General features: G+C 40.3%; 1 protein-coding gene across 1 annotated transcript; it reads right to left on the minus strand.

Annotated features, from left to right (window-relative positions):
• Window positions 1-1,336: 1,336 nt before the first annotated feature.
• On the minus strand, window positions 1,337-2,041 carry LOC125547156. Its single transcript, XM_048711146.1, has one exon. It carries the CDS (start codon window positions 2,039-2,041, stop codon window positions 1,337-1,339), a length of 705 nt encoding a protein of 234 aa, XP_048567103.1.
• Between the last annotated feature and the right edge of the window lie 12,668 nt (window positions 2,042-14,709).

A 14,709-nucleotide genomic window follows, 5' to 3' on the forward strand; every position in this document is an offset into this window, starting at 1 on the left:
GCCCAGACGGCTCGTCGCCCATCCGTGCCCTGCTTGTCGCGACTGAAGATGGTGTTGTAAAGAAGTTCAACAATATAAGTTGATGTGTATAAGAATCACAAGGACAGAACATGTTTTGAACCACTGAAATATTTATATATGCATTCTCAAAAGAAATATGTATATATGCAACTGGAAAAATATGTTCATGGCCCGTGGCAACGCACGGGCATTCTACTAGTTAGGAGTAGAGATTAAGATAAGTCAGAATGTCCACATGGCACCTCCACAGGAAAGCATAATGTGAGAAATGATTCAGCCATGTCAGGATGTCCACAAGGCACTCAACCCATTTCACATTTCTAATCCAACTGAGAATTATCTCATATGCCTGTGATGTGTGAGAAGAATAGATGCAGGTTCATCACCATAGCAGCTGCACTGCTCCAGCATATAGAGATTCAGATGACTCCATTTTTACAGTAGAAAGAGAGTGGGGTTCGCCTTCAACAACCTGCAAAAGTAGAAAGAATGTAACTTTTTAGATGTTGCAGATATATAACTCAAAAGCACATATACCATGCATAATGACTCTATCATGAGAGTAGTTATAAAAAATCATACTTGTTGCTTCAGTTACCTCATTTTCCCAGTCTAGTTCTCTCCTCAAAAAAAAATACAGGAACATCTAAAAGAATGTATTCCTTTCGTCCTCAGACACCAAAGAGAAATCCAGAGAAAATCGTTGAACCTTCAGAAGCATAACAACGAACAGGTTCAGTTCAAAAGCAGGATTTTGATGCAGCATAATGTACATGATGCACCTCCCCTACTGTTCAGATTGTGTAGATCATTTTAGTTCCATAACACGCTCACACACAGCACACAGACGCAAACACATTGGTTGCCTGGAAGCCGGAGCAGGAGCAGCCGCGAAAGGCGGAGCTTGGGAGGCAGCCGCAGCCGGCCGGACTACGGGACGGCGCATCGCAAGCGCCGGCAAGTACTACTCCCTCCATAAATAAATGTAAGATCGTTTAGATAACTACTTCTAAACGAACTTATATTTCTTTACGGAGGGGGTGCTTGATAATTTTTATTACAAGTCTGCATTATGATTCATTTTATAATTTATAGGGAGAAATCTCTAACAAAGAAGGGATAACTGGATGAAATATGACAACGACCTTACAATCTTTCAACGAACATAACAGATAACCGACTGAATCCCTAACAAAGAAGGGAATAACTGACAGAAATGTTGACGACGAATCTTTGATATTTGGAAGAAAGAAAAAAGGAGACTGGATGCTGCTGCTCTGTTCGGCCTTGAACCGTACGTCTCATGAGTACACTACTAGAGAGCAAGAAACTCCGGCAGGGCACAGATCCTCACGTCGCTGCGGCAAATCGGGCACGTCGTCGCCTGGCAGAACCACCTGAAAATGCACCGGCGGTGGAACGCGTGCGGGCACCTCGGCGGCTGCACGGCGGGCTCTCCATCCAGTCCCTCCAAGCAGATCGGGCAGTTGTCGGGCTTGTCGCTGCCGCCCAGGTCCCTCTCCTTGCACGCCATCAGGAGAGCCTGCTCATCATGTATGAACTGCCGGTCCACCTCCATGACGAAGCGGAAGGTGAAGCCACGGGTGGCGCGGTCGCTGCACGCCACGCGGACGATCTGCGGCACCACGTTCGAGGGTACGACGCGGTCCCACTCGTCGTCGGCGAGGCGGAGCACCCGGAGCTGGGGCATTCTCGCCAGCATCCTGCGGAGCGCCCAGCGGCAGGCACCGTCGCTCTGGAGCGCGGAGAGGTCTCTGACGAGGAACTTCATGGCGGAGCCGTTGCTTGGACCGATGTACTGCTGTTGCCTCACGATCGGGGGCTGGCCGCGTCCGCGGAACTCCAGGGACCGCTTCACGTAGCACTTCACGAACACCGCGAACTGGTACCCAGCGTCGGGCGGCGCGGGATCAACGGAGAACCAGCTGGAGGTCGCCTCGACACTGCGCATGACCAATAGGCCAGCAGCGGCGGCAGCGGCGACGGCGTGATTCGACATCGCCGTCACTATTTCACTACACCGGGTGGCAACATGGGATCTGTTGTGGCAAAGCTGCAGATGGTTGCGGCTGGTGGCGCTATTTGTAGTCGACGGCCGGGGGGCGCGTGCGCGTACCGTGGCTACCAGTCGGAGAGGCTTCGGGCGGGACATTCGAATTCTTGTTAGGAAACGAACGCGATGGAAAATATTTTTTTTCTCCGTTTCACGCGGCAAAATCGAAGTCCTTTTTTTGAAAGTAAATCGAAGTCCTTTTAGGAAACGAACGCGATGCAAAACGTTTTTAGGAAAGATACAAACGCGATGCAATTGTTTTTTTTCTTTTTAGGAAACGAACGCGATGCAAATCTTCCGTATCACACGGAAAGGGTAGGCAGTTAAACGATTCTTTTTTGACATCAAAGTTAAATGATTCCTTTTAGGAAACGAACGTGATACAATTCTGCTCTCCGTTTCAGGCCTTTAGCCTCGCCTTAAGCACAAGTTAGTTTTTTTCGATGGGTAGATTAAATGTGGGCTGGCCATTTGCGCGGCCCATTAGCGTATATATTTTTTCACTTCCCAAAAAATATTTTATATATCTAAATAATAAATGAAAATAGAGTTTGCTTTAATAAATGAAAAATTAGAAATTTAATAGATCAAGAGAAAAATATCATCTATTTATAGTTTTGTTCATATAGCTTCTTAGATTACTTCTTGTATACTTACAAAATGATTTACACTGATAATGAAAAGTATTTCGTGAAATCACAAATAAAAGGGTAAAAAAATAGTAAACTATAGTTTGCCGCTTCGCGGACACCATTCACAGGCGAATGCTTTTGGGGGGGGGGGGGGGGGGCTAGAAGGAGGAGCCCGAGAGGTAGGGTACAATTAATTTGACATGTGGAACTCATATGTAAGGTTGGTTATTGAAACGAGAAGAACAAAAGTCATCCTTGAAGCGCAATAACATCGCGCGAGGGCAGGGCATCAAAAGTCAAACTTGTAAAAAGATACATGTGTCACCATGTGTCGCTTCTTTCTCATGCCACTTAGAAAATGCTATCAGCACTAGAGTCGGCTTCATGCAATTACTCTATATTGATTCTTCATTATTAGGGTCTGATTACGTTATCATTGCAAAAAAAAAATTGGAGTCTGTTAGGAAAAGAAGCCATGACTACCGGATTACTTTAAGCAAAGGAGCACATGATGAAAAACTATATGACACCCATCACATTATTACATAATGATACCATTTACATTACATTACATAATGTTGATGGAACAAAGTAATGCATAATAAGGGTAGCTATTTCTTCCATGATGAAATACCAAGGAACTGCTTGTATGGAGCAACAAGTCATGTCAATGAAAAAATGCTAGATCAAACAATCTACTAGTTTGCAAAAAAAAGCCACTTTGGTGGAATAATTTCTTGCACAATATGGATTTTTATGTATACTCGAAGAAAAAAACTTCTAGTATGAAGAAAAAATCCATGTCAATTAAACAAGTGGTGCACAATACGAAACTTATTTCGGTGTTCACAAAATAAGCAATATATTTGAGTTATTATTTGTATATTGGATCAAAAACTTTAGTGGCATGAAGGAAATGATTTTATGTAGCCTAAATAATGAAAAACAAATGAACACTTAAAAAGTATTCATGAAACATTTTACAAAAAAATATAGCTACTGTGTATTAGGTGAAAGTCGCCCATAAAAAGTACTCCCTCTGTCTCATAATATAAGAACGTTTTTGGCACTACACTAGTGTAAAAAACGTTCTTATATTATGGAACGGAGGGAGTATTTATGAAACATTTTACAAAAAAAAAATAGCTACTGTGTATTAGGTGAAAGTCACCCATAAAATTGTTGGTGAGTAGGGCTTGAGAAAATCCTATCGAGCTCCGTGGAAAACTATGGATCAATAGTTGAGTGCAGCATTTTGGAGGACGAGCTCCATGGAGCTTTTTTTAAAAGAAAAACAAAAAATATATTATTAAGTTTCAAAAAATTCTGGACAAAAATATATGCGTTCATATGGATGTGTTTTACATGTGTGTAAGTTCTGACAATGAAATGCCATTATGTTGAGAGCTACACAAGAAAGACAAATTCGTGCATTTTTTATAGTGAAAAATATGTGTAATGTTCACCATTTCAAAATCACAATTTTTTATTTTATGTAGCTCTTACAGTAATGTATATCATCTTCAAATTTACACACATGTATTACACATCCGTATGAACACGTATTTTTTTAAGATTTTTTGGAAACTTCAAAATGTGATTTTTGTTAAATTTTCAAAATAAAGAGCTCCACGGAGCTTCGCCTCCATTTAGCATTTTCGTCAATAGTTGCCCTGAAAATACAATTGCAATATGTGTGGAAAGGGTAGTCGGCATATGCAGGGTGGCACAATTAAGTGAGCAGGCAGGCGTCGCAGATCAAAATTCAAAACGGGAAAAGACACATGTGTCATCCTCTGTCGCTTCTTTCTCGTGCTACTCAAATACATTTAGCATTGGAGCTAGCATAGGGTCTTCCGATGTTTGTCTCTTAGCATGGGTTTGTAGGTAAAATGTTAATGTGGCACATCAATTAAGGGTGAGTGAGGAGTTGTATGTTAGTGGAGATAAAGTTTAACCATGTTTCTGTATGTAGTGTAACCGATGCTCTAATCCGGTGTGCCTTCTCGCCCTATGTTTCTCTCCTTCCTATCTCTCCGTAACTAACATGAACCCTATACCGAATGAAGGTAACATCATTTAGATAAAAACATAAAGAGACAATGCATTGGGTGGTTGTCTCTAAAACTCTTTCACCACCTAGAATGACGAGTTAAGAGCCAATGTATTAGGTGTGCCCTTAGTACAACTAGCTTTAAACATTCTCTCATATTAGTAAAGGATTACTTTAAGCAAAGGAGCATGCAATAGTCATTTCTATGAAAGAAACGTGTCTAGTTGTAATTTTCATTTTCGGCAGGAAACAAACCTTAATAGACGTGGAAGTCCATCTACTCCGCCTTTCTGTCTTTGAAGGCTAGCTAGCTATATGGTCGTGCACTAGCTAGCAATGCTCAGCAAGACTTGTCACAGCTTAGTGAGCTATTTTGCTTTGATGGAACGGAGCTTTAGCTTCACAAGCGCAGGCAGCATAGCCCACGTACTTACAACACTATCCATGACCACCACACCCAGCTCGTAATCGCATAACTCCCAGGAACATCTACTCGCTTGATCCTAGAGATTGTTGTTTCCCAGCGTATGATATACTACAAGGTGGGGTTCCTCTATGAACAGCGAAACGACCATTACGACAAGGCCCGAGATCTCATCGACACATCGGATGAGCCTTATGACCTCGATCCCTTGAAAGTACGAAAACATGTGTGAGTTTCTCACTCGAATTGGATATTTGTTACATTGATCCACCCAACCACCCACATATAGCAAATTCAAATTACAAGTGAATTTCAAGTTCAGGCCAAAGCATTCCTTTCTTCCGGGCCAAGCTTATAAGTAGTCATTGCGCTTAATGGCCCAGTCTGGGCAAGAGTGCCATCTGGGGAGCCTCTTGTTGTGGTTGGCCACGACCTAGGTGATCTTTGAGATAAAAATGTGCTCACTGCGCTTGAATTTTTCTAAACAAATTTTGAATTTAATTTTTTTCACCTCGATATAGATAGGTATTAAACCCATATTTATCAAAAATGTGTTGATAACTTTTTTTGAGATAAAAATGTGCTACTAGCTCAGTGGAATATTCTCTGCACCCATCATATCTGTGCAACTCACAAGTTCGTGCCTAGTCGGCCTCTAAGTTTTCCGCATTGTTGTGACATACATGTTCCATAAAGTAACAAAAAAAGTGCAACTCGGGATTCCATAGATGTGGAAAGCACGCACCTATCACTGCGTCGTGACTCGTTAGCTTGTTACATGAAAGATGCTAACTAGAGCTGCGGCAATTAATTTGGATCGGAGGGAGTATGATATTTAACTATACAATGACTGATTAAATCCAGTTCTTGTTAAACATTGGCATTTCTTCGCAATATGTGTGTTAACCGTGGGGAGGCACAGTGGATCTTCCATGCGGAAGGCATGGAATAATTTCTTTCTGAGTGGTGTAAGGCACAGAATAATGATACGACGGGCATGACGCACTGTTGTTGGGCTAGCCCATGTGCTCTGGGTTTTGTTTTTTTTTTCATTTTTATCTGGTGTACTTTTGATTTTTTTTCTAGCTTTACTATTTTGGCTTTCCCTTTTATTGAATTTTATGTTTCATTTAATTTTGCTTCTATTTTCATTTATTGGTTTTTATTTTTTTTGTTTATTCTTGTTCAAAATAAATATGTAACTTTTTTATAAAATGAAAGAACTTAATTTTGAAAACAAATCATTCTAAAGTACGAATACATTTTTAATCCATGAATGATCTTAAAAGTTATGCAAGCACAATTTAAAAAGTCATGACAACTTTTTGAAATTAGCAAACATTTTTTTAAATAACGGAATCATTGTTCAATTACAGGAACATTTTCCCAAAATATTTGAGACTATATAAAATTATTAGATCATTTTTTGGAAATATGAGAAACATGTTTTATTGCACTAACATTTTAAAAAACATGGGAACTATATTTAAATATAATATTAATATTTTGAAAGTGTAATAACTTTTTAAAAATGTATGATCATTTCTATAAGATATAATACTTTACTTAATTGTACAAACAATGTTAAAAAAATTGGTGAACTCTTTAGAAATTGCCTGAACATTTTTTGTTAAAAGTTCGAGCATCTTATATCTAATTTTATATTTTAAAAATGGGCTTAAAACTTAAAATACAAATAATAATTTGTATGAAAAAAATTAAAATTAAAAGCAGCTCAAAATAGAGCAAGGGCCGAGCTAGGCGCATCAATAGATGGTTGCTTCGTTACGTTAAAAATCCGGAAAACAGTCCATTCATGAAAGAATAGTCTCTTTGTTTTTCAGTGGACAACGAACAAATAGTAGATCAATGAAACAGATGTAAATGAGCCACCAAAGAAGCACAACAGTAGATAAGCAAACGAACTGGTGCACCTTTGCTCGTTGTTTCGCGCGTAACACACGATATAGGAGAGCAACTAGCTGACGGTTACCCCTTAGGGGACGACGGCAAGGCTCAGTTTCACATACTTGGAGCACGCCAAGCAGTGTCGAAGCCACGTTAGACCTGTGCAGTCGCTTGACTACACAGAATTTTCGTGAGTCCATGACCCCCACCACGTTAGGCCCGTCTATTTAGCATTTGTTTTGGAAAACAATTAGCTGGGCCATAACAAAAATTACCGCCTTGGTCCCTTGGTTTTAGTGGATCGGGAAATATCCCAAAATAACGTACTTTTCTTCTTAAATTTCTCTAACTTTCCAACTTCTAGCTCGTGTATCGGAAGAAAGGAACTTCTCGATCGTGTGTTGTCAAGAAAAAAAACCCTTCTCAATCGTGCACATCTCAGTTTATCGCCGAAACATGGACAGCCGCCGTCAGCCGCAACCTCCTCCCGTCGTCCCGCTAGCCGTGAGGCGCGGAAACCTCCGGCCATCCAGGGCCGTGAGCGACGCCGATGCACTGTTCGGCGAACCGCGAGCGACGCACCATCCAGCATCTGCGGGCACCCATTAATCCAGACTGAATTGATCTATAGTTCAATATTGTTGCCAGTATACTAATCAAACACCAGAACGTTTCCATATATCTACTAGTAAGCTTGTACGTGCAACACACGTCTGAACTCTATCACATAATAATTAAAACAGTTGTATGGTTTTATATAGATTTTCATCTGCAAATTTTTCACTAAAATAATGTTTGTTTGGGTGGAAAAAAATCAAATCACATGGACAAATGAAGAATGTGTAAATAATATTAAAGATCAATGGAAATCTCTACTGAACATTGGTAGTCTCATATGCTTCCCATTGAACATCATACATTCTGTGAATTACCACTGCCCTAGGCAATCCACAATCCAGCTGTCTTGCTTGTGAAGATCTGATATTGCTCAGTTCATTCTAATATACATCTGCAGAATCGCGAAGTAAAAGCAGAGAGAAAGATTATACCGAATCTAGCGACCCTAATCAGATAGAGACATGAGAGAACAATTAAAAAAGACAATGAAAGAATTTAATGAATAAAATCTTATGCTTACGTATCAATCCATGAGAGATAACTATACTTTTGCAAATTTTCATTACAACATTGTCGAATGTGTGATCAACAAAGACAAACTACAGTCGGCTTGTATCATGCATTATGATTTAACAGAGGCAGACAACAGAGCCAAACTAATGGAGATAATTCATCTAGGTAGCTATAGGATGCATTATGATTTAATTCTCTCCCAAATATGCTTCCTATTAACTCCAAAATCTGATATTGAAATGACACAGTATTTGTCCTATCAGAATTTTTTTAGACAGAGGACCATCACATTTTGAAACTGTATACTCATGCTCAACTTTTTCCAGCACAAAGACTAAGTTGTATGTGTTGAAAAGTATCAATAGGATAAAGCATGTACCTGTACTAACCTTGACAACATCAATGGCCTTGTCATTCCTTCAGAACAACCATAATGAAACTATTCTTGTCTTCTCTTTCAAATTGAAAGAGATTATATACATGAACAAAGCTTATTTCTGAAGATACATTGTTGCTAACACCCAGGGAGGTTATGGTCCAGATTGAATCGAGCTGCACTGGGTCGGTGGCTGGACAATGGTGGAGTTTCGGTTGCAGTGATGTGGCCATCGTGGTAGAGGCGAACTTCTGTGCTAAAATGCATTATAATGTCAGGTTAGAATCGAGCATTCTAGCAGATAAAGAAGGGATGGAGAGGGAGAGAGATGTCAGGTCGCTACCTTCTTGGTACCGATGGATGGAGCTACCCGTTCCGAGGAGATAGGGTGGAGGAGGGCGGAGCTGGCAGCAAGGAGCACACGTGTGGCCTCGTTCGCCGGCTCTACACAGGAATGGTTACTTAGCAAGGTTCACAAAGAAAGAATATAGAGCAAGAACAAAATCTGCTACTTACATAATGTAACACGAATCCTCTTTCATATGGATATATATAGTAGCGACCTGCCACATGTTAATATTTTGACAGAGGCTCCAACTTTGTCAGTGGTATTCTCCTCGAAAATAACCTGCAAGTCAAACAACTGTTTATGCAAGTAGCATATACTCCCTATGTCTCATAATATAAGAGCGCTTTTAACAATACATTAGTGTCAAAAACGCTCTTATATTATGGGATAGAGGGAGTAGTTCCCTTCTTTCCATAAGCTGGAATCACAATGTGCGTCAGTTGGTACAATTCTCAATGATTACCTTGACAGTGTTCATAAATGTCTGTATTGATGTTTCCATGACCGTTAGATATAAGTTAATTCAGATAAGCAATACCACCAACCTTTACCAAAATTCAGAGAAGCATGTACTGAATATTCATAGAATCATTTGTATAGTTGACTCATTGTATCTTTTCTCTCGGGTATAACATCTTGCATGACCAAGCTTGAGCAATGCAAATAACAGAACAATGCCACCATGCAAGAGAGAGACACCTGAGTGTTCAAATAAATTAAGGATTGCTCCTGTTGATGCATGATCATAATTACATTTGCATTGACATTAAAGTTGAGGAACAAATGCTATATCATTGATCCAAGAGATGCTAGCTACAAGTAAATATTTCGCAGTATTACACCTAAAGTTTAACGTGCATATGCAAGAATCTCTATCTAATATTACCATCCCCACATTAATGTGACACGGTTGCCTTTTCCCATCTCTGTATATATTTTTTCATACAATCTAGCTTGCAAAACAGGTGCAAGGAACAGACTGTTTCTGTGCAATAATATTAGAAAACATTAACCATGGCGGACATATATAAATATGTGATGAGCATTAACATGGGAAGACAAAAAAAAAGGTAGTAAATTTCATGGACAAACCTTTCTTCCAGTCAATGTCGAGACATGGTCCGGTTTTGCAAATTCTCCCAATAGAAAGTGAAAGTGAAGCAGACTACAATATATAGGGTCCACAGATCATGGCTTCTACTCCGATTGAAATATTAATTCAATTTTCCTTCATGTACATATATTACGCCGCATATATCAATGCCCAAAGGAACCACTTCACCTGAGTGAAGCTTCAATTCTGAAAAGTGAAGTTCTCGATGTCCTACAAAAACAAATCTTATCAAACAAATCAAACAAGCTCAATGGGCTAAGAACAGAAGTCCTACAAATCAAAGAGGCCAACCCTTAAAAACTCAATTGTACCAAACATCCGAAGAATTTGCTAGCTTAGCAGTCAAGACCAAGCTATCAACATTTAACTGCAGTTGGCAAACAATATAGACTATCTATCTAGTTCACTAAAATGACCATGCATCCAGCGTTGTCAGTTATGATTAATGACCATTTACATCAAAATTTCATAATTCTCTGCCACGCATATACGCAATTAGAAGGATGAAAAAACTCAAAACAGATTATGAAGCATCTCTTGCATCAAATTGCAAGTAATTAAGCACTCTGGACGGACCCGGACGGCGGCGAGATCATTGCTCTGTCCATCTCAGATTTCCTCTGTCCATCTATGAACCAGACCTACGTACCTCAAGGGTCTCTTAACTCTGTCCGTCTCAGAGCGGCTTTAGGCGGGCACTAACATTGATTATGTAATCTCCTCAAGATGAAAGAACATTATTCTGGAATTTAATATGTCATCACTTTTTTTTATCTGTTAGAGCACCCGGGAGGAAAAGCTTTCAAAATGGTGGGCATTCAGTTGTAGTTCTTTTTCATGCAGATAGGCCTTCCAACTTTCCAAGAATCTTACTCTGGATTAATTACATAACATACAGAAGTAGAGTCATGTTGGTGGTCTATTGAGCATAAAATTAAACTTTGTATAAAAGCAGGGCTGTTAAGCCTATTATTCTCTACAAGATTACCTTCGTAGAAGTATTACACAATATCGAATTTTACGCAGTACAACAGTGTCTACTTTCAAGCATATTGAAGTACAATTATAGGTTTTATTTTAGTTAATATAGTGACACCGTTGTTTGGTTTCAAGCTTGGGAGTTACAGTGCATATCTCTCACCCGAGAAGCCATCACCGAGAGGCCTACCCATTCACAGATCAAATTTTGACAGATTCATGAATTGCTTAAATTTGTCAAATTTCCCAGTTAGGTCACCTGGGAGGCTGGGAATCCAGAAGGTTAAAGATTATTAAACCATCACAAGTCAAATAGCAGATAAATGGGAAATAAGAAAATATAGAAGTACATCAGCAGTGATTGCAGGTTCTAGTATATCAAGAAAAATACGACAATCATCAGGTCACAATACATCTAACGTCATACAGTTTGAAGAATCTAACTGGGACTTGGAAGAATTCACCAAACTATTATTATGAGCCAACAATTCCGTTTCAAAACATAATTGTTGAGATATATGATATTGAAAATTCCTTTCTTCAAATATCTTTCATATTTAAACTCGAAATATCTAGAAGATGAGAGCTTTGGCCTTCTTGTGATGACATGAAAGTAGCAGCTAGCAGCCATACTGCAACTCCATATTTTAGACTCTTTCAATGAATTCATAAGACATGCAAGGACCGCTCACAGTTCGGCGACAATGTGAGCAAAGCAAGTCAGCAAGCATATAATGATTTCCAGGCTGAGAAGAGTGTAGATAGACCTGCAATATTCTTATATACGACCCTGACCACTTATCCGCTTCTCAAACAAACCATATACTAAAAGCTGGAATATAGATCATGAAAATGTTGCGATAATTCTGAATTTTGCAGTTCATAGAACACTATTAGTAGAAAGTAAGTAGTATTGTTCTGTGGGTTTAGTGAAACGGAAGCATGATTAGCATATCAAAATACCGTATTAGCCGACCATTGTATCTGGGAGAAGGACGGCGACGATGTCTCACATGGTCATCCATGATCGCAGAGGATGTAAATCGCGTGGTGGTCGGTAATGAACTGGGGCGATATGGATGCACCCGATGGACGTTTTGAGCACAATACTTGATACAATAGCCTTGATCTTTGTGACCCCTCTCCAAAGCTGCCTTTCTATCCTGAAATCTCCAGAAAAAATCAAAATCAAAATCCGAGACAGATGGTAGCCGGCCGGTGAGGGGAACTGACCACGTGCTACTGAAGTAACCCTCTGCTTTTCATGTTCCGAGAGGTCGAATTTCACGCTGGTTCTAGTTATACTTGCCAGCCTAAAACTATTTGGTCACATATGGACATGAAGTCAAACTGATTGTCCGGGAACTAAGTAGTTCAACACTTTTTCACTACTAAATAGTTGAATAGCTAAGGGATATGTATATCTTATACTGTTGTAAAAGTAGTTCAGTGATGGCCTTGTGTTCCTGTTTCTTTCTGAAATATCTATGCATGGCCAAAGTCGCCAGAGCCAAAGGGAAAAACGAAAAGGAATCAAAACGCAGTCAGTTTGAGTGGTACCGACAATAATCTGGCACATCAAATTCACTACTTTTTTTGTCAAACTGATTCACTACATTGATATATCCACAAAGTACAGAATTTGAAAATACAGATATACTACTAACTTCTACAATTCCGTCACAACAAACTGTTGAACCAATATGTATACAATGTTCCTCATACCATGGAGGGGAGCACGCCTGGTCGCGGGCATCGTCAGACTTGAAGTCATAGGAGAGGAGATCGGAGCAGCCTCCCTGCCATGGTCGTGGTGGTCGTGGAGGAACGGCTCCGGTGACCCGCGGCTCCCGCGGCGAAGGGGGCGGCTCCCGCGGGGGCAGGCGAAGGGCGGCTCCGGCGGCCTGCGGCTCCCGTGGCGAAGGGCGGCTCCGGCGGCGGCTGACAGCAAAGGGAGGAACGACGGGGCGGCGAAGGGCGGCTCCGGTGGCGGCTGACGGCCGCGGGAGGAACGACGAGGTGGCGAACTGCGCGCGGGAGGAACTGCTCAGGCGGGAGGAGGAGGGGGGCGAGAGTCGTGCGTGCGTGCGTTGTTGGTAGATTTCTTTTTTAACAGCGGGGCATGTTAGTGATCGACTTAATGCGTGGCTTGTTGTGTTAAACACCGAAGGATTATGGGCCATCAGATATTCTAGATGGACGGTTAAATTTGTTTGAATCTGCCCCTCTCTTTCTTTTATAGTGGTAGTAGATAAATCCCATCATTTGTACGTTATCTTTCTTCTCTAGCCTCGATGCCTCTTTCAATTTTCTTTTCTCACCAGCAATATTAGATTTTGGATGTAAGAGATGTGTTTTCTATTAACAGTCAGAATTGTAGATCCAATTTTCTTCTCTCACCGATGTTGTTGTGCATACATATCAATTATTACAAAGGGCTTGCTACAATAAATAAACACATTCACAATAAAGTAGGTTTTTTCATGTTCATAATCCGCCTAGAAAAATCATCATTAGAGAAGCCTTGACATCACAGGGTTATGATCCTGGCACCGCCACTGGCGCCAAGTGGTGCGTCCAAACGCCACCACGTGTCGTGTTCTGGGCACACCTTGTGATTTTTTTTTCTTTGTGCATGCGTTTTAGGCATTTTGTTATTTCTAGGTTTTTTGGCTTGTTGGTTTTTGCTTGATTTTTCGTACATTTTCATGGAAATTTTTTGAGAGTTCTCATAAATCAATGCTTTTCTGCAAAAAGCACAACATGTGCTTCTGCGAGAGACACATGTGTGCTTCCCAGAAAAGAAAAAAGGATAGCTACGAGAAGCAAAACTTTGCTTGCGCGGGAAGCACCCAAAAAGGAAAAAGCACAACTATGCTTTCACCAAAAAAAGGAAAAGACACAACCTGTGCTTTCGGAGAAGCGCAATTATGCTTCCCAAAACGGAAAAGTGCAGCTGTGCTTCCACCAAAATAGGGAAAACACATCATGTGTTTCTACGAGAAGTATAGTTGTGCTTTCGTGAGAAGCACAACTTTTCTTATGCGACAAGCACAACCTGTGGTTCCATGAAAAAAAAAGGGAAAATCACAATCTGTGCTGCCTGAAAAAATGAAAATGCAATTGTGCTTCTGGGCTCCTTTATTTCTTTCATTTTTTTGTTTTTCGTTTACTTTTCTTTTTTCAGTTGCCGGTTTGTTTTGTTTTGTTTGTTTTTTCGAGCTTCATGGGTTTTTCATTAAAAAGTTCATCAAAATTTATTAACATTGGATCTAATTTGGAAGAATTCGACGTGAAAAATCCAACAAAGAAAATGGATTGGGATTTGGAAACATTGTTCAAGAGATAATTTGTTTTCAAAAAATGAATCTACAAAAAAATAGAAAACTTTGAAATTGGGAGAAGTGGTTGTGCGCCACTTGTCAGCACCAGAAAAGGTGGGAAGTGACCTTTTCAAGGGGTTGCCCTTAACTAGTGATTTTGGCGATATATGATGTTACCAGCAGGCGGAGGACCTATATATGACCGGTCGTTGCGGCACCAAGCATTCGTCCCCTCGATTAGGTCAGCCTATTAGCAGTTCGCACAACGTAAAATCCAAAAAACAGGAGAGCCCACGAGGGGATCGAACTCTGAAAATGCAAACTGC

Source organism: Triticum urartu, chromosome 3, assembly GCF_003073215.2.
Source record: "Triticum urartu cultivar G1812 chromosome 3, Tu2.1, whole genome shotgun sequence".
Classification (NCBI taxonomy): Eukaryota; Viridiplantae; Streptophyta; class Magnoliopsida; order Poales; family Poaceae; genus Triticum; species Triticum urartu.

What these genes read in the sequence shown, in the direction of transcription:
- LOC125547156 (XM_048711146.1), bottom strand. Translation starts at nt 2,041, where the DNA reads ATGTCGAATCACGCCGTCGCCGCTGCCGCCGCTGCTGGCCTATTGGTC.